The sequence below is a fragment of the Chanodichthys erythropterus genome, chromosome 11 (assembly GCF_024489055.1).
Source record: "Chanodichthys erythropterus isolate Z2021 chromosome 11, ASM2448905v1, whole genome shotgun sequence".
Lineage (NCBI taxonomy): Eukaryota > Metazoa > Chordata > Actinopteri > Cypriniformes > Xenocyprididae > Chanodichthys > Chanodichthys erythropterus.
In genome coordinates this window covers 48,548,740-48,575,422 of record NC_090231.1, presented here as the reverse complement: position 1 = coordinate 48,575,422, position 26,683 = coordinate 48,548,740, and the positions used below count along the sequence as shown (strand labels likewise).

Here is a 26,683-nt window from a genome sequence, read left to right as displayed (position 1 = left end):
CAAACAGTAACTTAATGAGCCAGCGAGAATGTGTGTGTGTTGATGAGGGCAAGAGTGTTCTGGATTCTGCGTGGGCAATTGTAATAGATTCAGCAAAAAATACTGCATAGATCTGCACAGTGAATAAAAGCAATTACCCGAATAAACATTCCCAAACAACACACACACACAAATAACACAACAACCCAACCAAACACCAGCAACACTCATGCACCCCCAACACTTTCACACTTCTGTCTCCTGCCAGTATCAGTAAACACAGCCATTATTTTAGAAGAATAAAAATGGAGAGTCTCAGTTTGAGACAAAAATGACAGATTTAGAGCATTGATACAGTGATCCCTGTCAGCTCACTCAGGAAACTGTCTGAATAAATGAACTCACTCAACACACCAAACAGACTCATGAATAGAGCACGACTTTTTTTTTTTTTTTTTAAGTGAAGGGTACATTTCCAAAGAGGGAGATGGAGAGAGATTTTTTCCCACACAGCCATAAATTTGGCCAAAAGAAAGATTCTCAATATTAATAGTTTCTCAAACCTTGTACTGCACTTTTTACATAATAAACTCCAATGCAAGTGAGTCTGAGGGAGAGCAGTTATGCGTAATCACATTTGAACAGCACAGCCACAATAACCACTGCTGTGATCATCATGCTGTCTCTGTATATGTGAGTGAATCTCATGAATGACTATAAAGAAGATCTCCTATCTAAGAAAAAAGAGATTACAGTTTGCATTAAGAAAATGAAGCCAATAAAGGCTTCTATCTGTTTTTGGGACATAACTTTCATTAAAAAAAAGCATTCTCTGGGAATCTCATTACTGCAAAAAGCATCCTTATTCTGAAATTGTCATCGTATGTGTAAAAATATTAATTCATTTGGAGGCTATGAAGTATTTAAAAGTACTATTTGTACTATATGGTGCTGAACCAGAGGCACCATTTAAAAATAATACAGTGTCATGTCATGAATGGGAGGGGGAGAATCTGTGAACATGATGATTTGTGCTTTTTCTATCTTTCGGAACTCGTGATGATGTGAGAGTTCTCCAGTCGGAGAACGCTGCTGCTGTAACCACGACAACGCTTCCACTCGGGCCATTGTGATGTCACAGAGCCACACGGCGGCGCTGAATCGTGCTGGGCGACACCTGTGCGCGCGCTCTCTCTCTCTCTCACACACACACGCAGAAAGAAAAAGGGGCTGTGGTCAGTTTGATCGTTGCTCCTCGCCATAGGTAATGTCTGGGAATAAAATCATGAAATTGGACACAGAGACGCGCTTTCGGAGCTCCGCCCCTAAATAACATCATCATCATCATCATAGACGGAGAGAAATAACTGGAGGGCACGAGAGAGGACGCACGCGGACTGTCAACCTGCTGCACGCGCCGCGCCGAACCGTCGCGTTCAATCATCACCTCTGAATGTAAGTCACATTTTTTTTTTTTTTATCAGTGAGTTTATCTGCGTATTTATTTCCTTTTATTATACAGCTCGGAATTGATTCGTTGTACATGGCACATGATGCATCATTAGTGTTATCAAGAGTATGAGCAGACAACGGTGCGTTAGGTCAGAACTTACCTTCATATATCAGACTATTGATTGTTCCGTGATTTTATATTTATATCATTCATATTTTATCACACAGAGCTCAGAGGTCATGAGAATGACAGGTCTGTTTTATGTCAGACAGACGGTGATTATTCAGGTATGACAGCCATACCGCCCTTTAATAGCAACATGATAAATGACAGCATTATTAGAAGTGACATTGCCATGCATGGAGAAATTTACTGATGATATTCATAACATGATATGACAAATGACTGGGAGAGAGACAGAGAGAGAATGACAACACGACAAGCATAAGTAAAGGGTTTGGAGAAATACAGATGTTCATTTAATTATTTACCTAAATATGTCCAAATATCAGTATTCTCAAAATAACAAATTAAACCATCTCCCATTATACATTATTGTTATACTTAGTAATACAACAATTGATAATAATAGTGATTGTTATTTTCAGTAAAAGTAAAACAAATTAAAGACAGAGTTAGCCTAACTAATCATACTTACCAACTCACTCAACACTTCCATTTTCTCTACTGCACTTTCTCCTTCTGCTACTGTAGTTGCTGGACTTTAACAACTCTTAGCACTTAATTTGTATCTATTCCAGCAACTAAGCCTACAAATGCTTCAATACAATATATGAGCATACTCACTGTAATATGCTTTATAGAAAATATGATATATGTACATGTAAATAATAGACCTTTCTTTAATCAGACTACATTCATTCTAGTATTCTAATAGCATGATCAATGAGGAAGGAATAGTGTTGATCCAGTGAGGAAGACTTTTAAATGTGTTGTAACACTGGCAGGAGTAGAGCTGAAATTAAACTATGAAAGTTTCATTCAGATGTTCAGAAGCATTGTTATTTGATAATCTACTAATTTCAGGTGTTCAGAAAAATATTTGCATAGATAAGGAGTCAAAATAAAGACATTTATTTTCATTGCAGTCAGATTTCTCAGTAGTATCACTGTTGATGAATTTTAGCTTCTATTTAGATCTTATTTTTGGTTATGTAAGCTTCATGCTGTGAAACTGCTGCGTCGCGCATGAGAGGGATGCAGACATGCTTTTGACTTTGTGCCGTTTCACTGTGACCTTGAAAATGCAGACGCAGCTGTGAGTGAGAGCAAGTCAGCAATCGCAGATGCTCACAGATTCACACGTCACACACCACTTACTTAGTGCACTCAGACACACTTAGTACACGGACACCGACCTGGCAGCATAGATCTAGCTGGCTTTGTGTGGTGCGTGATTAACCCCCACCCCACCCTTTCTCTGTGATTATTTTTCTCAGGCTAATATGAGGAAGCCTCTGGTGTGCTGAAGGACATCTGGATTCCACAGATTTATTGTACAAGTAGCATTCTCAGCATGCACCAAGCCCAACCGTAACGTAACAAGAGAGCACATGAGCGTTGAAGCAGAGAGAATGGTCATGGCCTCCGACGTGCAGCACCGTCAGATTGTCTGTGCCCGCCAGCGCTTGTGGAGAAAACTCAGGCCTGCACGGGTGATCGGCCTCCTCATCAGTCTCGTAGCAATAAGTGCATTGGCCTTCTCATGGCACTCTACTGCTCAGTGGGAGGGGCTACAGAGCCACGCTCCACACAGGACACTGCTATCCACACACCTGAGTTACCACAGTAACCTCTCAGAGGACACGCCTGTAGCCATGCGCTCGTCCGCAGAGACAAACGTGAGTCAAGGGGACTATCCGACTGACCTGTTCAGCCTGGAGGACCGTCGGCGCGGCGCTGTCGTGTTACACATGTTTGGCATGATCTACATGTTCATTGCACTCGCGATCGTTTGCGATGAGTTTTTTGTCCCCGCACTCACGGTCATCACAGAGAAACTCAAGATCTCAGATGATGTGGCAGGCGCCACCTTCATGGCGGCCGGGGGCTCGGCTCCTGAGCTCTTCACCTCTGTCATTGGCGTATTCATTTCCCACAGCAACGTGGGCATCGGAACCATTGTCGGCTCCGCAGTGTTCAACATCTTGTTCGTTATTGGAATGTGTGCTGTGTTCTCGAGAGAGATCCTGAACCTGACATGGTGGCCTCTTTTCAGAGACGTCTCCTTCTACATCATCGGCCTCATCATGCTCATAGTTTTCTTCCTGGATAACTACATCACGTACTGGGAAAGTATCAGCCTGCTGCTTGCCTATGCCACCTATGTGGTCTTTATGAAGTTCAATGGGACGGTAGAGACTTTCGTCAAGGGCATCGTAAACAGAAACCAGGTGGTGGAAGTGGAGGCCCAGCCAAAGGTGAGTTGACAACATCTCTTCCTTCCTCTGAGTGTTCAGCCAATGTAGAATTTCCCATTTGAATGGTGGACTGGTTGAAGACTGTAATTTGGTCACTGGTCTGATTGTAGAGAGTGATTTCTGGGCAGGATTACTGCAGTAATAGGAGATGTTACAATACCCTAACCAGAGACCAAAGTTTGAAGACCAAGGGATAAGCAGAAAAATGCTAATTATTATTTCTTTTCAACTACGTAAATAGTAATCTTATACAAGGCCCCATACCAGTAGCCACTCTCAGCCCTTGAGGTCCTCTTCGCAGTCCACGTTTTGGTGGCTTCGTGTTATCTAGGGCTCTACAACTTATGTTCTGGAGGGCCGTTGTCCTGTAGACTTCTATTATTTGGTTAATAAGTGGACAGGAATTGAAAGGTTGTTAGAGTGGTTGGCATGCACAAGAGATCCTGAGGATTATGAAGAGTCATATAAATTCTAAACACACAATACCGGACCCGAGTCAGCACTCAAATGTTGCCAGGCAACAGGTAGAAGTTGTCTTTATGGGATACACTCAGAGACATATGCATATGCCCATGCATGACTGTGAATATAGTTTTCCTCCAGTTTCCTATGTTTTGGTTGTCCATGAAGGCATAAGCTCTTCATTTGTGATGCAGTAGTCATGGATGCAGCTGAAATAATCCTGCAGGCTTTATGTAGCATAATCCATTTGTCTCTGCTACAGCAATGAGGCCTTGACTAACAATAATCATGATCTAATACAGCAGTTTAACCTTGAGCCAAATCCCTAACCCCTGCAGCTTCCAAAGCATCTTCAAGCACCACACTATAAGATACACAATTTCCAACTGAACTTCCCTTAAAATAGTCTGCTGTGCATGTTGTTTCATTAATCACAAATGTAATATGGTGTTTAAGCAATGTACAAACTTACAGAATATTGTGCTCCCTACAAAATAATTTCTGGTGACCTAAAATTAGATTTTTTACTTAAGGTTTTGCTTGCACAGTGATAGGACGTACCTAATCAGTTTAATTTGAACACTCTGCACAAATTTTTGCCTTTTGCACATTGAACTCAAAACATCCACAGATTCAGCAAACTGGTTTTGGGATCAATGCTGCAATTATTTCAAGCAGCATCAGTTTCCTCTAGTACGTCACATGGCTTCAACAGCAGTCCACATACTCCCACAGGACTGTGATGTTCGGTAACATAACACTTGCCTTTTTAGGTGTAATATAAATAATATTAATGTTATTAATACAGCATTAATGCCCACTGTTATGATTGGATTCCACATTTGGGACTGTTTTCAAAATGCTGTCTGTTCTTGGCTTAATCCTCCTTGCAGCAATTTCAATGCAGAATCATGTGCATCATACAGTGTAAGTTTAGGCTTGTAACAGTTAGAAGTATCACATTCACAATCGCCAACACCAAATTTAGCAAATAAGGAATTTAGCCATTTTATATGAGATTTTAATGAGGCTCAAAAATTCCTACTGCCTTTATTGTAGGAAAACATGGATTAAAGCCCAAAATATAATTGTGTTTTTATGCATATGTGAGGGTTCATGTACAGTGCGTGTGATGCAAATTTCGTCACCATAATAGTATTCTTGCCACCCGATTTTTTTAACCACGCATATTTTTTTTTTTTTTTTTTTACACGCAGATTGCACATGCGCAATTGAATTCCACAAGATGGCAACACTGGCCCGGGCTACACTTCAAAAAATTATTTTCATACTTGGTATTTTTTAGGGGGGGGGAATTGCAGGGTACCTCACTGTTACGCCCTTAGCAGGAAGCAACAATGAAGGAGGAAAACACGTTTACGGCAGTTACAATATTTTTATTCTTGGCTTTACATAGCAAAGACTGTCTCAAGTTCTCGCAATACGCCGCAACGCCGATCCGCCGATCAACATCTCGGTCCTGGCCAGGGTTCCAGGTGACAGAATGGAACGCTCACTGAGGACGCCAAACAGGAAGCTTTTAATGACGGGCACACCTGTGCACCGGTGCACCCAATCCACCTGATTGCCTCAGCTCCGCAGCACACCTGTAAGAGGAGCAAAAAAAACCCAGACACGGCAAAAATGACAAGTATACAGCCGTGACACTCCCCCCCTTAAGAAAAGGAAACAATTAAGTTTCCGCCAACAATAAACATTCATAACCGCACCAACACACTTTAGTAGGCCTATACTCACAATATCAACAACATTCCCCCACATGAATAGAATAATAAATAGAAAAACAAACCTGTTAACTCTTCAAGGCACAGCTTACAGTAGGTTTTACAATGGTGCCCTAGACAGTGCATCGGCCACTATATTTTCTGAGCCCTTCAAATGCCTATCATCCAAATGAAAGGGCTGAAGAAACAAGCACCAATGCATCAGCTGTTGATTTGGATTTTTAAGAGAATGTAAAAATGTAAGCGGGTTATGGTCACTATAAACTATTACCGCTGAACTGTTCCCACCAACATACACTTCGAAATGTTGGAGTGCTAAAATTAACGCAAGTGCCTCCTTTTCAATTGTGGAATAGTTCATTTGATGACTATTGAACTTTCGCGAGAAAAAACAAACCGGCCGCTCAATACCTGCATCATCCTCTTGAATTAACACTGCCCCTGCTCCCTCTTTACTGGCATCCACCTGAATCTTAAAAGTTTTCTCCAACTGAGGTGCCATAAGGACAGGTGTAACAGTTAACAACGATTTCACTGCCTCAAAGGCATTCTGACAAGACTCAGACCAAACAAACAAAGCTTTAGCTTTCAAAAGGTCCGTCAAAGGGGCAACGACCGTCGAAAAGTTCCTACAGAAACAGCGGTAGAAACCCACCAGGCCGAGAAAACGCATTAACTCCTTTTTAGTGACTGGAACAGGATATTCATCTATGGCTCTCACCTTCTCCCTCACTGGACACACCTGTCCTTGCCCCACTACCTTACCCAGATACGTGACTGTAGCTCCTGCAAACACGCACTTAGCGAGATTTAACGTAAGATTTGCTTGAGAGAGACGGACTAAAAGTGAATGTAACCGTTTAAGATGTTCTGACCATGTATCACTCAACACGATCGTATCATCCAGATAAACCGTCACGCCCTTTAGTCCCGCAATAACTCTATTCATCATTCTTTGAAACGATGCCGGTGCGTTTCGAAGACCGAAGCTCATAACCCGGTAAGAAAATAATCCGTTAGGTGTTATAAATGATGAAACCTCACGCGCACGCTCTGTCAGCGGAATCTGCCAATAGCCTTTCAGTAAATCTAATTTGGTCACAAATTTTGCTGCACCGACCTGATCAACACAGTCCTCCATTCTCGGCAGAGGAAAAGAGTCTGGCCTTGTAACAGAATTCAGTTTTTTTTACCAATAAACATGGTGAGGACCAGCTGGAAAATGAAGGCTCGGCTAATCCGTTATCCAACAAATACTGAACTTCCTTTTCTAAAAACTCTCGTTTATTCAGTGGAACCCTGTAAAAACGCTGACGGACAGGAGCAGCCTCGCCCACCTCAATATCATGCTCTACCTGTGTCGTTTGAGTTGGAACATCCGAAAACAGCTCCGGGAATTCAGAAAGCAAACTAATCAATTCCTGACTTTGCGTCACGTCTAAATGTTTAAGATTAGAAGACAATTTTTTCAACGTTTCAGAATTCTTCAAACGCCCCAGTAATACGCAATCATCAGGAGATTCTAATTCGTCCACAGACATGTCCTGTGAAATACCTGACCGAGGGGAGCTATCCACTAGCACCACAGGCGCTACTAGCACGGAGACCGGTCGGTTTCGTTGATAATATGGCTTAAGGAGATTTACATGACAGACTTGGGATTTCTTTCTTCGGTCTGGCATCAAAATCGTGTAATTATCCATGGCCCCGCAATATACTATCTCATACGGCCCCGTATATCTGGCTTGAAACGGGGAATCTACTACAGGCAGAAGCGCAATGACCTGATCTCCAACACTACGGTCAAAATATCGTATGTTACGGTCAAACAACTTTTTCATTTTCCCCTGAGTTTTATTTAAACATTTCCCAGCCAACTCCCCAGCTAATGAAAGCCGACGACGAAAACCCAGCACGTACTCTGAAATTTTTTTTGGTGGCTCTGAATCAACCCATTGATCACGCAAAACAGCCAACAACGCCTGGACTTTGTGTGCAAAGACCAGCTCGTTTGGGCTAAACGTAATGCTCTGATGCGTAACCTCCCTGGCTGCTAACATCAGCCACGGAATACCCTCTTCCCAGTCCCGCTGCATTTCCAGACAGTAAGCTCTCAATAGTGATTTTAACGTAGAATGAAAACGTTCGAGTGCCCCTTGACTCTGGGCGTGATACGCTGTTGACAAATTATGTCTAACACCCAGCTCGAAAAGCACCTCCGCAAACAATTTCGAAGTAAAATTACTTCCTTGGTCCGATTGGATGATTTTCGGTAACCCAAAAATAGACACAAACTGAGTAAGCGCTTTCACAATAGATTTTGTATTAATCGAGCGCAGTGGGTACGCAGCTGGATAACGCGTAACTTGACACATCACGGTCAACAGGTACTCACTTCCAGCCTTCGAACGAGGAAGAGGACCGACGCAATCAATAATGAGATGTTCAAATGGTTGACATACAGCCGGAATTGGACGCAAAGGAGCTGGTTTTAATGACTGATTCGGTTTGCCTGTAAGCTGGCACGTATGACAGGTCTTAATAAAACTTGCAACGTCTTTTTTAATACGATGCCAATAGAAGTAACGAAGAATTCTGTCATAGGTCTTCTGAACACCGGCATGACCGGCGAGCTGATCATGAGCCATCTTTAACACTAACAAACGAAACTTTACTGGTATCACGACCTGAATGACAGACTCTCCCATACCATCCACAGCATGTGGGGACCACTTTCTCAGTAACACATTCTGTTCAATAAAATAGCCTTGCGCTCTATCACGAATTTCAGTGCTATCAATAACCTGTTCAAATTGTGGTTTTAATGTTTCATCATTCTGCTGTTCAGTAGACAACTCTTCCCGAGAAACCACTATGGGATAATCATGCACACTCAAAATGAAACACGATTCAGGGTCACTGATTTTCTCTTCAGCGCTAGGTTGAGCACCAGAACGAGTCACTGCACACGCGACGAACACTTTCGGATACTGTCGCGCACTGTCATCAGGACCATCAGTACAGGACGGTACATCAGTCACAACCAAAGAGGGCGATTCATTAACCCAAACACGTCCGCCGGCCAAGTTATTTCCAAGGATCAGTGAAACGCCATCAACAGGTAGAATAGGGCGTATACCAAGATCCACCACTCCATGCACTAATTCACAGGTCAAATCAACTTTATGCAGGGGTACGGATAATGTATTAAGCCCAATGCCACGAATCAAAAGCGAGCTACCAGTGTGCGATTCAGTTGAGAAGGGCAACACCGACTCCAAAATAAACGACTCCTATGACCCCGTGTCCCGGAGTATTTTCACTGCCACTTTCTCAACACTACCTGGAAGCGACACAAAACCATTAGAAATTAATGGTTCAAATAATTGCTGATGATCCTCTACATCCTTGGGTGCTAACACCGATATTCCTTTCAAAGTACCCTCCTGATTCCATACAGGAACAGAAGTAGCCAGGACAGCAGGTTTCGCGGAATGAGCGTGTCTAACAAATTTTGATTTAAGCACTGGACAATTTGACTTCCAATGTCCTTTACCCAAACAGTAGTTACAGTTATCATAGTCACTTGTTTTTTTCACAAAACGCCTGGCTGAACCAATAGGGACAATGGAAGAATTCCCCCGTGTATGAACCTGACGATCACTGAATTTATCAGCACGGGGCTTATGAATAAGCTCCCAGTCATCCACCAGCAGTGCAGCTTCTGAAGCAGTTTTAACCTGACGCTCCGCAACATAAGTGGCTATCATCTCGGGAAGTGTATTTTTGTATTGTTCAAATAAAACTAACTCTCTCAGCTTATCCATTGTTGTACTATCTGCCGCTACACACCAACGATCAAACTGCACAGTCAAATCTCTCACAAACTCAACATTTGTTTCATTCACCTTTCGTTGTAACGTACGGAACCTTTGCCGATAGCACTCTGGAACACGCTCATTAATTTTTAACACCGCCGCTTTAATGGCTTCATAATTCTGGCTGTCAGCATCAGATAGCGTAGAATAGGCTTGTTGCGCTTTCCCGGTTAAAACGCACTGAAGCAGCATAGCGCGTTCAACATAACTCCAATCATACGCTACTGCGACTCGCTCAAATAGGAGAAAAAAACTCTCCACCTCAGCTTCATTAAACGGCGGTACCAATCGTAAATTACGAACCACACTCAGTTTTTCTGAATCAACATTAACACCTGCGTCCTCCAGCTTACCTTCATGTAACTCTAATCGACGCCTTTCAATCTCTAAACGCTGTTGCTCTAATTCTTGCCGGCTTTTTTCCAACTGCAACTCCACTTGGACCTTCTCACATTCCAAGCGACGTTTCTCACACTCAGTATCACGTTGTATGAGCAACAACTCTTTCTGTTGCTCAAATGAAAGAGAACTTAAAGCAGACAACGGAAGGGTAGTTGAAATAGGCGTACTTACAGCAGGCAACGCAGCTGAATCAGGCAATTTAGATCCACTCAAAATTTTAAGATCACCCAGCGCAGTTTCAAGGACTAGCTTTATTCCATCTTTTGACCTTCTTTGATTATACGTCAACTCGATATCATAATGCGCAGCTAATTCCAACAATTGCTCTTTGGTCATTTCCTTTAACAATTCTTCAGACGGAGACTGAAAAAATGTTTCAATAACATCGGTCGCCATAATTACCACTAATCCCGCTTAACAAATATTACACCTACAACAAAATATTTATTTATTTATTTTTTTTTTTAAAAAATAACAATCAAGGTTTATTTAAAGAAACTAAACCATCCATTTAAACTAAACAAACCCTAGTCTTCAGTTGGCCCAAGACCGGGTACTTATGCACTAAATCCCGCAAGTTTGGAAAGACGACCAATTACCAAGTCACCCTCCAAACCTCGGCTGTGCCCCCGAGACAACTGCTCTAAGCCCCAAGCCAACCAAAAACAACAAACTAAAATAAAAAACTACGTGCACAAAGACACGCACTAAACCTACCCGGAAGGTTTGTTCTTTAAATAACCTACACCCAACATCTCATGTTATAGAGCCTAACTAATTAATGGAGCGTTCCAACTTTTCAGTTAAAAAAAAATCAGCGGATAATATACAAATTCAATTCAAATATCCTACCTTTTACCCTCCTTCAAAAATTTTTTTTTTTTTTCCAAAATCGTTCGCACGAATCCAAACACAAATTTAGTTCGACGAGCCCCCAATTGTTACGCCCTTAGCAGGAAGCAACAATGAAGGAGGATAACACGTTTACGGCAGTTACAATATTTTTATTCTTGGCTTTACATAGCAAAGACTGTCTCAAGTTCTCGCAATACGCCGCAACGCCGATCAACATCTCGGTCCTGGCCAGGGTTCCAGGTGACAGAATGGAACGCTCACTGAGGACGCCAAACAGGAAGCTTTTAATGACGGGCACACCTGTGCACCGGTGCACCCAATCCACCTGATTGCCTCAGCTCCGCAGCACACCTGTAAGAGGAGCAAAACAAACCCAGACACGGCAAAAATGACAAGTATACAGCCGTGACACTCACGATATGATACGATTACGATACATGGCTCACGATTACGATAATATCACGATACAGTGATTCTATGATAAACGATATATATTGCTAGACAATTCTATAATGATACATTACAATATCTGTCTAAGTATATATAATATATAAATATATATATGCCATTGAAAAGATTAAGTGCAGGTTTTCTCTCTTTATTAAAGTAGAAATTGTGGTGCGTTCACACCGGACGCGAATGAAGCGTTAAGCGCAAGTGATTTACATGTTAAGTCAATGCAAAGACGCGAATAGACATCCTGCGGTGAATGATGCGGCGCAAATTGAGCGATTCTGCTGTTTGACGCGTGAAACGCGCAAGTTGAAAAATCTGAACTTTATATATATATATATATATATATATATTACGTCTGGTGTGAACACAGCATTAGAAAACAACACAAAAAGTTTTTCAGTCTGTTATTAAATTTAACATTTTAAGTAAATTAAACATTTTGTGCTTATACTTTTTAAAAGCTTAAACTTTCTTTGCGTGTAAACTGACATTTATCCTAAGTTAACTGCTTATCGACTTGTTTTATATAAACCTGGTACATAAAAAAAAAATACCAATCTCTATTATTTAAACCTCGGAACATCTCAGTGTTTACCAGCTTCCTTAAAATAATCCTGGGAATAGTGTTGTCAAAGGTACCGAATTAGGTAGCGTATTTTAAAATATTAAAAATGTGACAGCAGCATAGCCTAGCATTTTGAGCGCTGTTGAGCGGATTCTTAAACACCTCTGATTGGACATTGTGTGTTCACGCGCTCAACATATATGTCTGTGATTGGCTTCAATGATCAACGCTTCCAAAACATATTGTAAATAAACATCTTTGGTTTTCATCGAGTGCTTCAGATTCGCACAGGAGAGTTTGAAAGCAGGCGTAATCCCTAATCGCGTAATCAGCGGATCCCTAATATATCCACTGATAGATGAATCCACTGAGAGACAGCTGCTTTTAAATGCTTCCGTGTATATCTTTGTAAGCGCTTGGTGATAACGTCAAAGATGTGTACATTTGTCACATCAATAGTATAAAAGCCTAAGTGCATCCAGACTTTGAACTTAAATGTGGCTGGGGCATTATTTTACTCACACTGCTGTCTGCTATTCGGTTAAAAACCTCTTTTTCTTAAGCTTGTTAACTCTGTTCATGTTTTCCTCATTCATGTGTTGAGCGGCACCTTGAAGTTGTGAAGCTGGGAGCAGGGAAATCTATTTAGAGTGCCTTATTTTATTAATTAAAATATCGATATTTGGCACCAGCATATCGATTCTCATATTGCACAGAGAAGGACAACGATATATCGCCATATCGATATTTTGTCACACCCCTATTTTGTCTTGTGGTGCGATCAAGTCACGTCGAAATGATCGTATTTACAAGCTGAACGCACATGAACGCCACTACAACGTCGTAAATATGAGTGGGAAGTTTTCTTTGAGCCCCGATCTGTATGAGTTGGGGGCGTGTCAGTGCGAAACATGGCGGAATACCACAATATTATAGATATTTAGCAGCAACATTGTCCAGCTTTTATATTTACAATGAAGTAAGCTAATTGCTTGCACAAAATATGATAGCATTATAATATAACAAAATAATATGTAATGATAAAGTTTACAGTGGCTTCATAAATTCAATAAAAACATCAGAAAAAAAGCAAAACACACCTGATGTACATTCTTTGTTCTTCATTTTCATTAAGTAGAAGTGCTATATTTATGTGTAATTAATTAAAGGGATAGTTCACCCAGAAATTAAAATTTGATGTTTATCTGCTTACCCCCAGGGCTTCCAAGATGTAGACACAAATTATGTTTTTAACTCCAACCGTTGCAGTCTGTCAGTCGTATAATGAATGGCAATGGTAACAAAGTCTATGAGAGTAAAAAAAAAAACATGCACAGACAAATCCAAATTAAACCCTGCAGCTCATGATGATACATTGATGTCCTAAGACATGAAATGATCGGTTTGTGCAAGAAACCGAACAGTATTTATATCAATTTTTAACTCTAATACACCACTATGTCCAACTGCCTTGAGTGTTCGCACGGCATCCAGTGTCTGAGGTGTGTACATGCTCTGGTGTAGTTTAAACATGGTGCCTGTAGTACAACAGTTGTTAAACCACTAAAAAACATGGTTTTATTACATCAAAACTTAATTTTATTTTACTTTTCATTACTTTTCATAAGGTCAGTTTTACAAATAAAAAGGACACATACAAAGATCTTGTTCACATACCTCAGTTGGATGTTGAAAAACCATAGGCACAGCTGATGGTTTAAGTCGTATGTGATCCTCTCCTGGGTATGTAAAATCATCAGGGGAAAAATGATCACTCAACAACTTTAGTACGTTAATGGGTGTGTTGATATTCAGCCGAAGAGCAATCAACCATAACTTCAGGTGAGCAGGCTCAGAAGTTGGGAATATTTGGAAAGTCACCACTCCTGAATGAGTTCGCGTGAGAGAATGTAATTTTTTAGTTTTAAGTCGGTTTGAACAATCTGGATAAGCGCAAGTAAGTACCATTTTGAATAGCCGTCATACCTACAATGTTTGTGCACTGTGTAAACAGTGACGTATATGCACGAGAGATCACTTCCGGCGCTTGCGTAAACTACGCCAGAGCGCATACACACCTCACACACCGGATGCCGTGAACGCGCTCAAGGCAGTTAGACATAGTGGTGTATTAGAGGTAAAAAATGATAAAAATACTGTTCTGTTTCTTGCACAAACCGATTGTTTTGAGTCTTAGGACATCAATGTGACATCATGAGCCGCAGGGATTAATTTGGATTTGTCTGTGCATGTTTTTTTTTTACTCTCATAGATTTTGTTTCCATTGACATGCATTATACTGTATGACTGACAGACTGCAACGGTTGGAGTTAAAAATCATCATTTGTGTTCTACTGAAGAAACAAAGTCACCTACATCTTGGATGCCCTGGGGGTAAGCAGATAAACATCAAATTTTCATTTTTGGGTGAACTATCCCTTTAAGAGAAGATACACCGCCATCTTACTCCGATGAAAGTTACTTGAACGCACCTGCCGTCATAAACACGACTTCCCACCTCGTAAATACGAACTTCCCAGGAGGACTTAAACGCACCATTGTTTCCAGTCAAAATTTCAAAAAATTCTTAAATCAAGATGCATTTTCTATACAAGAAAAATTACATACAATATTTAGTCTTGTTTCCTGTGAGAAAAAAATCTAAATTAAGTTAATTTTGCTTAAAACTAGTAAAATTATCTGCCAATGAGGTAAGAAAAATAATCTTAATGCAAACGGAAAACACAATTATTTTTCTTACCCCATTGGCAGATAATTTTAGTTACAGTGTATTGTTTGACAGTAGAAAACAGAACAACAACATCAACATACCAGAGACTGCAACAACAACTGATGGCCGCATTGACAAGCGCTTGTGTGAGAGGGTTATGAGATAGGCGGTACTTGACCCCCTGCATTCGTGCATGCTATAAAATAGAGTATACTTTGAAAGGCTATGCGCTTCTTCTCTTAGGTCATGCATCACCTCTGGGGAATGTGTGAGGTATCAAGTTGACGCACCATCTATTAGCATTAGCTCTTGTTAACCCATAAAAATAAGACCTAGGGCTACTCAAGCTAATATGTTGACTTTTGAGATTTATAAGTAAACATGAGATTTATATGTTTAATAAAAATGTTCATGAAATTAAATGAAAATGTTTAATGAAATTAGAAAATATTTAGGAGATTGTTGTTTAATTTAGTTTTATACATGTGTTTTCATATCCATATATTTTATTCTAATGTCACTGGTCACTGAGTTTTACACAATTCTATGGTTCTTTTGTATTGTGGGTTTACATTGGGTTTGTATTGTCACATGCTCTCTGATTTAACGTAAATACGAGTTTCCTAGGTAAAAGTTGCACAAGAATGGCCTCCCATTTTGAAACTTGAATGCGATGAGCTCGTAATCACGGCTTCCAAAGTGGGAATTATCAAATTTCCGATAGCACGTGAATGCAGCATTACTTATTCTCACCGCTGCTTTCTGATGGTTTAGAGGACAATTACTCCAAGTCGCCCCCTGCCGTTTCAAAGAATAGCGCAACAGCAAGCACATCAAGCATAAAAGCCACATCTGTTTGGGGAGGTGTATGCGTAGTCAGCAGAGGCTCACGATGCGGAGCCAGGCGAAAGTATAAACAAGGCTTAAGGCAGCAAGGAGAAGTCTTGTGGAGCTGAATCTAAAGTAAACTGTATTGCAGCAGTGGGAGATTGTTGGATTGTGGAGTCATGTTCATTACGTTATTCTGTTCACAAGGGATTATACAATGTCTAGTGCCAGAGAAGCCCTGCTGGGTTAAGCTAAACAAAATATGTCCGGTTAAAAGAATTAATAAAATCTTTGGAGATATCAAAGGCTCCTTAGACCTCTGCTCTAATCTGCTGTTGTATTTCAGTTATGTCACATAAGGTTAAGGTTAGAGGTTAGAAAGGTTCAACTGGAGGTAGGGATTCTCTGTTTGTTGATGTCAAAAACATAACATTATAGAGGCAGTAAGTGCAGTAGAACAGATGCGCCCTGGTAGTTTAGGCTGATTTGTCAAGGATGGCCACCGCTGTCTTTCTTCAATGCTAATTGCTTTGACAACAGACAGGTCTCTATAGTGATATGAAGTGAGGTGAAGCGTTTGTGAAAAACAGCCTAGCTAAAGGGAAGGAAAAACACTGATGGTACTTTAGGAAGCTATTTGTTCGTACCATGTTCTTTATGGGGTGTAAAATGACTCAGGAAAGTCTTGGGTCAGCGCTGTGCCATGGGCTGTGCGATTGCAGTCCCAGAAACCTAAAGCCCCCTCACCTTGTTGACTTTGGCATTGGCTCTGTGAAAATTAATATACTTGGGTAATTGTAATTCCAGTAAGTATTACTTTTTCTATAGCATTATAATGCTGTAGTTAAGCTGCAGGAAATTAACTTGATTATTTACAGTACTCAATTGAAAGAGATGACCTGAATGCCAGCAGAATGGAAATAAAGAATTACAGTTTGGATAAAATTTAAAAGATCGAACAGGGCTCAATGCTAAGGATTTTTTCTACTGGCCCGGTTGGACCAGTGGTTCAAATTTGTACTTGCCCCACAAAAAAATAAAATAAAATAAAAATAAAGTAAAGTAAAAGAAAAGAAAATGGGCCTATAAAATAAGCCTAGTTATTGTTTTTGTTGTTTTTGATACATGTAACCTTAATAAATAGGTTTATGACACCAAAAAGCTACTAGATTAACTCACTTAAATTTTAAATATTGTTTAAATATAGACAAATAAACAGTAAGTAATAAAATAGTAACAATAATCAAATTATGAGTAATAGCAAAAATAAATACAACAGAACAAGCATATAAATGAAATAAACAATGATTTTCAAGTTCTTCATGTAGGTTTAAACAGGAGATTATCAGGTACAGAAATTGTAATCTAGTGTATAACTGTATAACTATAGATTAGACTTTATTAAAGTTAATCAGTCAAGAGCAGCAGATGCATAAATAATGTTTTGAAAGACACTTTAAACATAAAATTAAACCCACCAGTAGGTGGCAGTGAATGTCATTGAGATTCAAACGGCTGATTCATTCAGGAAGTGTTTCTCAGAGATGCAAAACAATGCTGTGTCAGAGATTGTATATTATAGGGAGATGAGAAGGTCTGTATCTCTTAGCATTGGAGAAAGCGTAACGGCTAACTTAATCGTGTAATGACAGTGACATCAATGCCCTCCGTTCAAAACTCCTTCCCTGTGTACCGCCAGAGGCGGAGCGTTAGCATTAACCATTATGTTGTTTTGAGCGAAAGGTTGCAAGCTTGCCTTCCAGTGGCTTTGACACAACATCTGTTGTTCTATCTGTTAAACAGTAATGCGACACATTTGCTGTTGGTAATGCCGTAAATGAGTCCTACCTGTCGCAACATTTCCAAGTCTCCCTTCTCTCAAAAAAAATAATTTTTAACAACCTTAAATCTATATAGTTCCCAACGAAAGTATTGTTTAGTGTAAAACATGCTGAAGATTAGAGAACAGGCTGTCAATTAATTAAATGATTAGCTATTTCCCCACAAAAGCTGTTTAATCAGCTTAGTGAAGCCTCTCATCCATTGACATCCATTCAAAACACAGCCTCTGGTCTCCTTCCCTGCGTACCGCCAGAGGTGGAGCATTAGCATTAGCCGTTATGCTTTTTTGGCTAAAGGTTGCAGGCTTGCCTTCCAGTGGTTTTGGCTGTGTGGACCTTGGGACTATTTTCTTAGGTGAAAGAGAGCGAAAAAGGCGATTTGGTGTCTAAAATGTAGGTCACTTGATATTAGGTTCTTGTTCATTTAACTGTACACTGTATAAAATCAATATCACATCATCAAATGTGATAAATGTCAAATCATGCTGATATTTGGAGAAAAACAATGCTCTTTGTTTATTATTGGTTAACTATATTTAATGATATAAATATGAAAGATATACAGGTATACAGATATACATTATTGCCCCTTATCTTGAATTCTGGTGCATTCTAAAGGCATTTCAGTAGACTAAATCAAACAGTGAAATCGTGCACACTAAATATGCACACGCACTAGTCTAACCTACCATGCGTGCACTCAATGTTTGTTTTTGTTTGGTTTTTGTAAAGTGAGGAACATACTCGATAATTTCAGATCGTTAAATCAACAATTGCAATATCATAGGCGATCTATATATCGCACACCCTACAGCATTGGCCCGATCGGGCAAGTGACAGTTCAGTCTACTGTCCCGAGCGTCGTTCACACTGGCTCCGGGCCATCGGGCAGTCGTTATTGTCGAGCCCTGTCGAAGCTATTGTTTAGTGAGAGACTGGCTGTTAGCTTTTGCATGAAGGTGTTATTCATTATGGTAGTTTGTTTATTTATTTACCATATTTAAACATTTTCATATCATACCAATTTGTGTTATCTTAAAGGTGCTGCAAGTAGAATTTGAACAACGCTGTTGGACATTTTTAATATTTGAAATCAACCCAAACAAACCCACCCCTCATTGCTCCGCCTCCAAAACTCACATTCCAATCTTAACCACCCTGGTCCGAGACGGTTTCGAACCCCGGCCCGAGCACTGCTGGCATGCGAGGCGAATTCACCATCAATGACGCTAAACGCTGCATTCTCTAGTGGTTGCCAGTGTGCAGTAGTTTAACAGCAAAACTCTCACTGTCTGGCCACTGTCACACATGCAATGCGAGTGGATGTCTGTTTATCACAGCTGATGCGCAACAAAATGCTTCACGAAAAATAAAGCGCAGTTGATGAACAAACGGCAAGGAAGGTTTGTTGTTAGTCGCAAACAGCACAGCAGCTGAAGACAATTAAAACCCAATGTTATTCACATGAGTAGCAGGATCAAAGCAGCCTCCGTGTCTGTTTTCAGGCCTTCCCACTTAGCTCTCTCCAGCGCTAGAAAGCTTTTCTAATATAAACACAGGTCCTAAAGCGCTTGTCCAGGCATTCCAGTGATATTCTTTTGAGCTCTTTTGTATTGTGTACCATTTCTGGTTCTGCAGTTTTTTTTCTTCTTATTTTCAAATCTCCCTCTTTTCCACCTTATTTTCAAATCTACCTCTTTTCCACCTTTAATAAACAGAAAGAATGTTTTGGAGTACCACAAGAGATTCCAAAGAGATTCATTGATAATACTTGATGTTTGTGCTGACATGCTCTTGTTCAGTTTCAGTTACATTATGGAAATCTTTTTGAGTTTTATTTTACTTTGCATTATCACATGAACATTGCAGCACTTTGAACTACATGAACTCACCTTCTGTCTTTTTATCACTCCCATTGGTAGTTCTAACCCTGGTTCATAACTGTGGATGATGCAATGCAAAATATCTAAACATCCTTAAAAGAAGATAAAAAATTAATAGAGAAAACTGTAATATAATAAGACTTGTTGGCTATTGGTCTAAAAAGAATTATATACATTGTTTTCTAGAAAATATATCCTTGCAAAATGTAAATTATATTACCGACAACTCTAATCAACTAAACGTGACTATACGGAATATTATTAAACATTAACCTCATAATCTGTGTGTTGGTTTTCTTTTTCTCTGGGTGTTCCGGTTTTCCCTTACAATCCAAAAACTTGCAGTACAGGTGAATTGAAGACACTAAATTGTGCATAGGTGTGAATGCATGTGTTTGTGTGAGTCTCAAGCCATGTAATGAGGCGGGTTGGGTAAATACCTGGTAACCTACCCAAGAAAAGTCTCTTGCGTATGGCAAGAGTTGGCTATAGAATCACCAAGAGTCGGGTAATAGATAGATATATATAATAAGACATGTTAGCTAATGATCTAAAGAAAAAATAAATACTTGTTTCCAGATTTCTAGAACATTCATAAGTAGTATATGTTATAATTAAAAAAAAAAAATTGATCTTCTTTTGATATTTCACAGTCTAGGAATGTGCCATCCTCTAATGCATTTTATAGTGCGAGAAAATCATCCTTTTTTGGCACAATACATCATCTGCTGAGCCATTCTTTTTTGCTTGTGCGGGCGTTCAGTGGTAAAATGTGATCATATGCAGGGTCTTCTATTCTGTACTAGTTCAGGTAAAGGACCTTTCTGTGAGATTTGTTACTGACGCTCTGATTATCCCTAAGGATTTAGTCTTACCTTGTGACAAGAGATGGAAATTAGTTTTGGAGGTATGAGCTCTAAAAACTGCCTGGTAAATCTGGATTTATCTCGAGTACATAAATATTATATAGACTAGGAGAGAAAATACTAAGATAGTTCCTGATCTTCATTCGTCAGCTTCCTTTATAACGGTGAGCGGTGAATTTCTGAAAAGTCTCTTCTCTGATTTTATATTTTTTTTGTCTATGTAAAATCATAAAATAATTTTAATGTTTATGCTGCTTCCTGGGTTAAAGGTTAATGCAAAAGCATTTAGCTTACACAACCATCAAACTTTCATTATACTAATATAGTATTTTTCACATGGACATTTTATTTGTTAAAAATGAATAATATCTAAAAGTCTTTTCCTTTATGCATTTAAACATTTTCATATAGCCTCACAATACAAAAATCATTAACTATACAGTACAGAAAAAAAATAATTTTATGTATCTTTTATGTTGTTTGGTTAGTATTATTTATAATGGAATTAAAATAACAATAATAAGTTTATTTTATATAGCGCCTTTCTGCAAACTCAAGGTCACTTTACAGTATTGCAACACAAATATGACAGCTGACAGAAAAACAATACGGAAACATAAAAAACATAACATGAATCAGATCATATAGTCAGAGGTCAGAGAAATGAGAAACAAAAAAAGATATGTTTTAAGGTGGGTTTTGAAATCATGTAGTGATGAGAGATCAAGAATGAGTGTGGGGGCAGAGATGCAAAATGCCCGACCACCAAAATATGCTAACTTATTTAATACTTGCTAAAAATCTCCTTTTCAGACCATTAGTCAATACAATCTTTGTAAACACAAGATGTTAAAATCAAAATGAAATCAAAATTGACAATTGACAGCAACATAGTGTGGACCAGATGTGGGCCGGATCTGGGCCGACACTATGTTGCTGTCAGTGTTCGACCATCAAATCAATTCCACATGGAGAAAATGAAGTCCCGCCCTAAATTGTCTTGTCCCAGAAGCTCTTTCACTTGAAACAACAGGGCAAAATCTGACTATCACAGCGATCACAATTTCCATTTCATGTCGACTTTAAGCAGGTCAATGGCAGGTGTAATTATGGTTACAGGCATCTTCACTTTATTCGCCTCTAATCAGCATATAATCAGAATTGACAATATTCATTTTGGTCCCACTTCATATTAGATGGCCTTAACTACTATGTACTTACATCGAAAGATAAGCACAATGTACTTATTGTGTTCATATTGTATTGCAAAACACTTTTGCTGCTATTGAGGTGGGATACTGGAAAAGGTGTAAGGGATGGGTCAACAGTGTAATTATAAATGTCATTACAGAAATTAATTAAATATGTAATTACATGCAGGTATTTTTTAAAACATAAGTACATTGTGAAAATATGTATGTACACAATAAGTGCATTGTATCACATGATTCATTTAAATGTAAGCACATAGTAGTTAAGGCCACCTAATATAAAGTGAGACCTTTATTTTTTATACCAAAGACTTGGCTGTGCAAACATCTGAATGAACGTGATCATTTTACATTCACTTAAACTACCGTAAACTGTTCTAGCACCATGCATTGTTTCAGTGACTTGTATGTGAACCAGGTGTGCCTCATACCAGTGGCGTGCAGTGGTGTTCTGAAATGAGGAGGCGCATTTTTTTTTATGAATCAATGTAAATTAATGTGCATTACTCTTAAAGTTGACACATCTTCCTTGTTAAATGAACATTACTTTACAGTACATCAAAAAAGAAAAAAAAGAAACCAAATACAATTCTATTTTGTAATTTTACATTAACAATGTAATGTTCTATTTATCAAAACCAAGTCAATCTCATAAAGTTAGTGTTTTAAGCATTTCTACATTCATTCCAAAATAATAACTAAATGCAATAATAATTTAAACAATATATTTTATTTGTGTATTGCGGTTTTTCTTTTTAATTGTCAACCTAGGATATTTTGGATCATCAGTCATGCTCCATTAACACCGTCTGTCACAGACACGAATTGTATTTTTAATTTCACCAAGCTGATTGCACTAAAAACCCCCGCAGTCATCATGCTTTCAGTCCATTTCAAGTTTGATTTTGACGTGACATAAAGCAGTGATATATCTAACTGGGTGATCTGTCTACTTACTTTTCAATCAGTCTTCCGATTGACGCCATCGTTTGTTCAGTCAAACTGACGCGCGGAATGCGCACGTCAACGAGAGGTGGGATTTATCGCACAAACCAATCATATCCAATCATAACCAATTACATCCAATCATAGCGCGTTTGAGACATTGCCTCCTCTCACGTGACTTTACCCATTCATTCTCACTTACCCTCCACAAAACCCACCGCACGCCGGGGGTCTGATGATTTTATATGGTTTCCTATGAGAGGAAAGGGAGGCATAACTCCATAGACTGTAAAGCATGACTCCTCTGTGTAACTTTACCTGCGGGTGTCGCTGTTGGGCAGTGTTCCTCAAGAAATACGCGTGACTTGATTAATGCCATAATTTGTAATATTTGTGTTGTTTTATATGTAATATGGATTATTTTATCATCCTATTTTTTTTTTTTTTTTGAGGAGGCAATGCCTCCCTTGCCTACTCGAAGGAAACACCCCTGCCTCATACGTCCTGAAAAGTGAAGCTGCGGGCTCTTTGATCGCCCCCTGGTGGCTGGATGCAGTACAGGTCATAAACCTCGCCCTCTCAATGCAAACGGACGGGAATGAGTCAAAATCAAAAAAATAAATTACGCTTCAAATAAAATTTTCCAAAAGATGGTTTTGGTCATTTAAGGTAGTTGTTATCATGCTGATATATATTCAATTGTTCATTTTTGTGATAAGTTTGATTTTAGCTAGCAATTTGATGCTATAGAAACGGGGTGTGTCATCATGATTGAAAGTTGTGACTGACAGCTTCTCTGAGGACTGTCGGAGCTTCGAGGGGAGATTGAAGATATATAACTAACCGTATTTATACTATACTAACCAACCTACGGGATCTGACGGATCTCTGTACTTTTTCCGGTAACGTTAAATGTGGGTTTTATAAGCTAATTAATAAATGTCTACAGCAATCAAGCTCCTGTAACGTTAGTTTAACTTTATTTAAAGTGGCAGGACCATTTCTGACATTTTAGAGTTGTTTCTAGTGGCATATTATATTGAGTTTATCTACTGAATTTGCTGTTTCAAAAAAATCATTGCTCTAGAAACAGAATAGCCTATTATTTTTTAGGTAGAATTTTAAATTGTGTATAATTTATATAGCCTATTTAAAATACATCAATGATGACGCAGTCATCTGGGCGGAAGTTTGATACCGCGACTCCGCCTCCGGGCTCCACTGACAATTCCTTCTGCACATGCCCAGGCTCCAAACTGAAGTTTTTGCATAACATGTCAACGCCCGTCGTTGTACGTTTTACATTCAGTTGATTACAATGGAAGGAAGCGGCGTCGCGTCATCCATCTTTTTTTACAGTCTATGATGTGAACTCAATGGATGCAGAAGAGTTGCTTCCTCTCTCTGAAACTTTATCCACTGGTTTCACTGTTGGACTGTGTCATTTTAGAAAGATGAGTAGTTCAAAGACTATTGGATATGTTTGCTCTTATTTTCTTCTGCACAGTCTCACTTCTTTGTTAATTTAAGTATGGATAATTATGTAAATATGCTTGTCCCGGTGCCAGAATCATCTAAGTAGTTCATTATTTTAAAACTGTCAATGATCTGCTGCAATGCAGTTGTACTATTTTTATCTTGACATGGTGTCTTAAAAATGTGCCCCTATTGCCTTGAGATGCCTTCGAGCAACAAATTTCAGTCTTGTACTGTGTGCTTGGCTTTATATAGAACTATCACACAAGAGACTTACAATTGATTCCAACAGGGTTTGATGCTGGCGTGCTGCTAATCTGATGATGTACAGCTTTAAAAAAGCATTATAAATATGAGGTACACAAATATTGGGTTTTGATTGAATTGAACTGTTATTACTTTTCAGCACTGAAATATAATGATACATAAAATATAAGAATTATATATATATATATATATATATATATATATATATATATATATATATATATATATATACACACACACACACACATACACTGTGTGCAGAATTATTATGTTATTAGGCAAGTTGATTGATCTGATCATATTTTTTCCCCCAAGCACATTTTATCAAATTCCAAACCACATCAATCTTAATAACTGCTATTAATTTTGTATTTAATCATTTATAAGTGATATATAATTGTTCAGAAGGCTGGGAATGAAAAATGCCTTATATTCAGATGTGCATAATTATTATGCAGGTTTTCTTTTACAGGCAAAATGAGCCAAAAAAGAGATTTAACTCAGACTGTAAAGTCAAAAATTATTAAATGCTCATGAGAAGGAAGCAATACTAATGTAATACTAGAAATTTCAGTCTTCATGTATTTTTCAACACGGTAGCTTGTGATTCTTATCAAGTGGGGTCATTATTTCTCATATAGTCTCTGAGATCCTGACACCTTGTACTTCTGGAGACTTCAGGTAGGTTGCCATTCTGGAAAATGGTGGTGCTGGAGACTAAAGGGTTCCTGATGGTTTCACACTTAATTCACCTTAATTCTTAATTCTTTTGCAGTTAACATGTGTCTTTTCTTTTCCACCTGTTTTTGTCGGACCCCGCTGACCCATAGAGCATTTTACTGTCCAATGGTCATGCCTTAACTGCAATTTCTAGTATTGCATTAGTATTGCATCCTTCTCATGAGCATTTAATAATTTTTGACTCTTAGTTAAATCTCTTTTTTGGCTCATTTTGCCTGTAAAAGAAAACCTGCCTAATAATTATGCACATCTGAATATAAGGCATTTTTCATTTCCAGCCTTCATGAACAATTATATATCACTTATAAATGATTAAATACAAAATTAATAGCAGTTATTAAGATTGAATATGATGATCAGATAATCAACATGCTTAATAATTCTGCACACGGTGTATGTAATATAATATATTGTCAGGCTAGTCAGCATAATTTTGCTGCTTACTGTTTGAGATCCTTAAAATGCTTTCTAGATAAGCAGCTGAGTGGATTTTGAAAGAGAGTGTGTGTTTCACACTTTTATAAATGTCTATTCTATTAACTGGAATTCATTTTTGCATATTTTGAAGTAGTTTTTGCTGTTTGATGTGACAGAGGTTGTGAATAAGTGGTTTTTATCTCAATTTCCGCTTCCTGATGCTCAAACAACAAATAACTCATCTTTATCCAATAATTCTCACATATACCCACGTAGATTTGTATGCTTCCCACACACAAACACACACATTTTAGCTTTTCTTCACACAAAATGTTGGAGGACTTAGGAGACTTTAAGATTATATTGGCTGGGTAACAATTCATTTTCATTATATCAAAAAGAGCAGCTTGGCTACAGTACATATGCATTTGTCAGACATTTTTATCTTAAGTTACTTACATTGCATTAAAGATACAGGTATACATTTTATTATTATGTGTCTATATTGCCCATTATGTGATCAAATCCATGACCTTGATGTTGTTTTTGTCATTCTCTTCAAGGATCAAGAACATTACCATATTCATAGCCCATCTCACTAATGCAGGGTGAAAACTGTCACACCATGAATTGCTGCAAGGGAAGGTGTGATGTGTTTGCTCGGGATTTTGTGATCATTTTTAATCTCTCTAATCTCCTTATTAACTAGCTTTGATCTATCTCTTCTCACTGTAGCGAGAGGACCTGTGACACCTGGGTCAATGTGGGTGGGCAAACAGATTATGATTAGCCTTCACTTGATGAAAAATTGTAAGGCCTATTTTAGTACCACATTATTGAGGTCAGCAGAATTCTGGCTTCTTTTCCAGGAATATAAATATATATATATATATATATATATATATATATATATATATATATATATATATATATATATATATATATATATATATATATATGTATATCCATTCATTCATCCATCCATCCATCCATCTATCCAGAGCAAGAGATCATTGGGAATATTTTTAAATCTTATAAAATCATCAGATTTATATCACAGTTCTGTTGTCACTTTTTTTTTCTGGGTTGGTTTGTATACCTCATACATTGTTATTAGGATTAAACTGATCTGATTAATTTGAGCTGATGCGATCTTTTTTGTTGCAATGACACCAAGTTAAATGGCTCCTTGGATGTCACAATTTTAAGTAATGTTAAAAGTCTGCATAAAATTCTGAAGA

The 26,683-nt window shown here is 38.6% G+C and overlaps 1 protein-coding gene across 1 annotated transcript in view; it reads left to right on the top strand.

The window, feature by feature from the left end:
• The first annotated feature begins 1,306 nt into the window (after window positions 1–1,306).
• The window catches only part of LOC137030827 (sodium/potassium/calcium exchanger 2-like), a 77,241-nt gene continuing 51,864 nt past the window's right edge, over window positions 1,307–26,683 (top strand). The window contains exons 1-2 of the mRNA XM_067401272.1: window positions 1,307–1,434; window positions 2,893–3,877. Coding sequence (XP_067257373.1) covers window positions 3,007–3,877 — 871 coding nt within the window. The 5' untranslated portion in view covers window positions 1,307–1,434; window positions 2,893–3,006. The remainder of the gene's footprint in view (window positions 1,435–2,892; window positions 3,878–26,683) is intronic.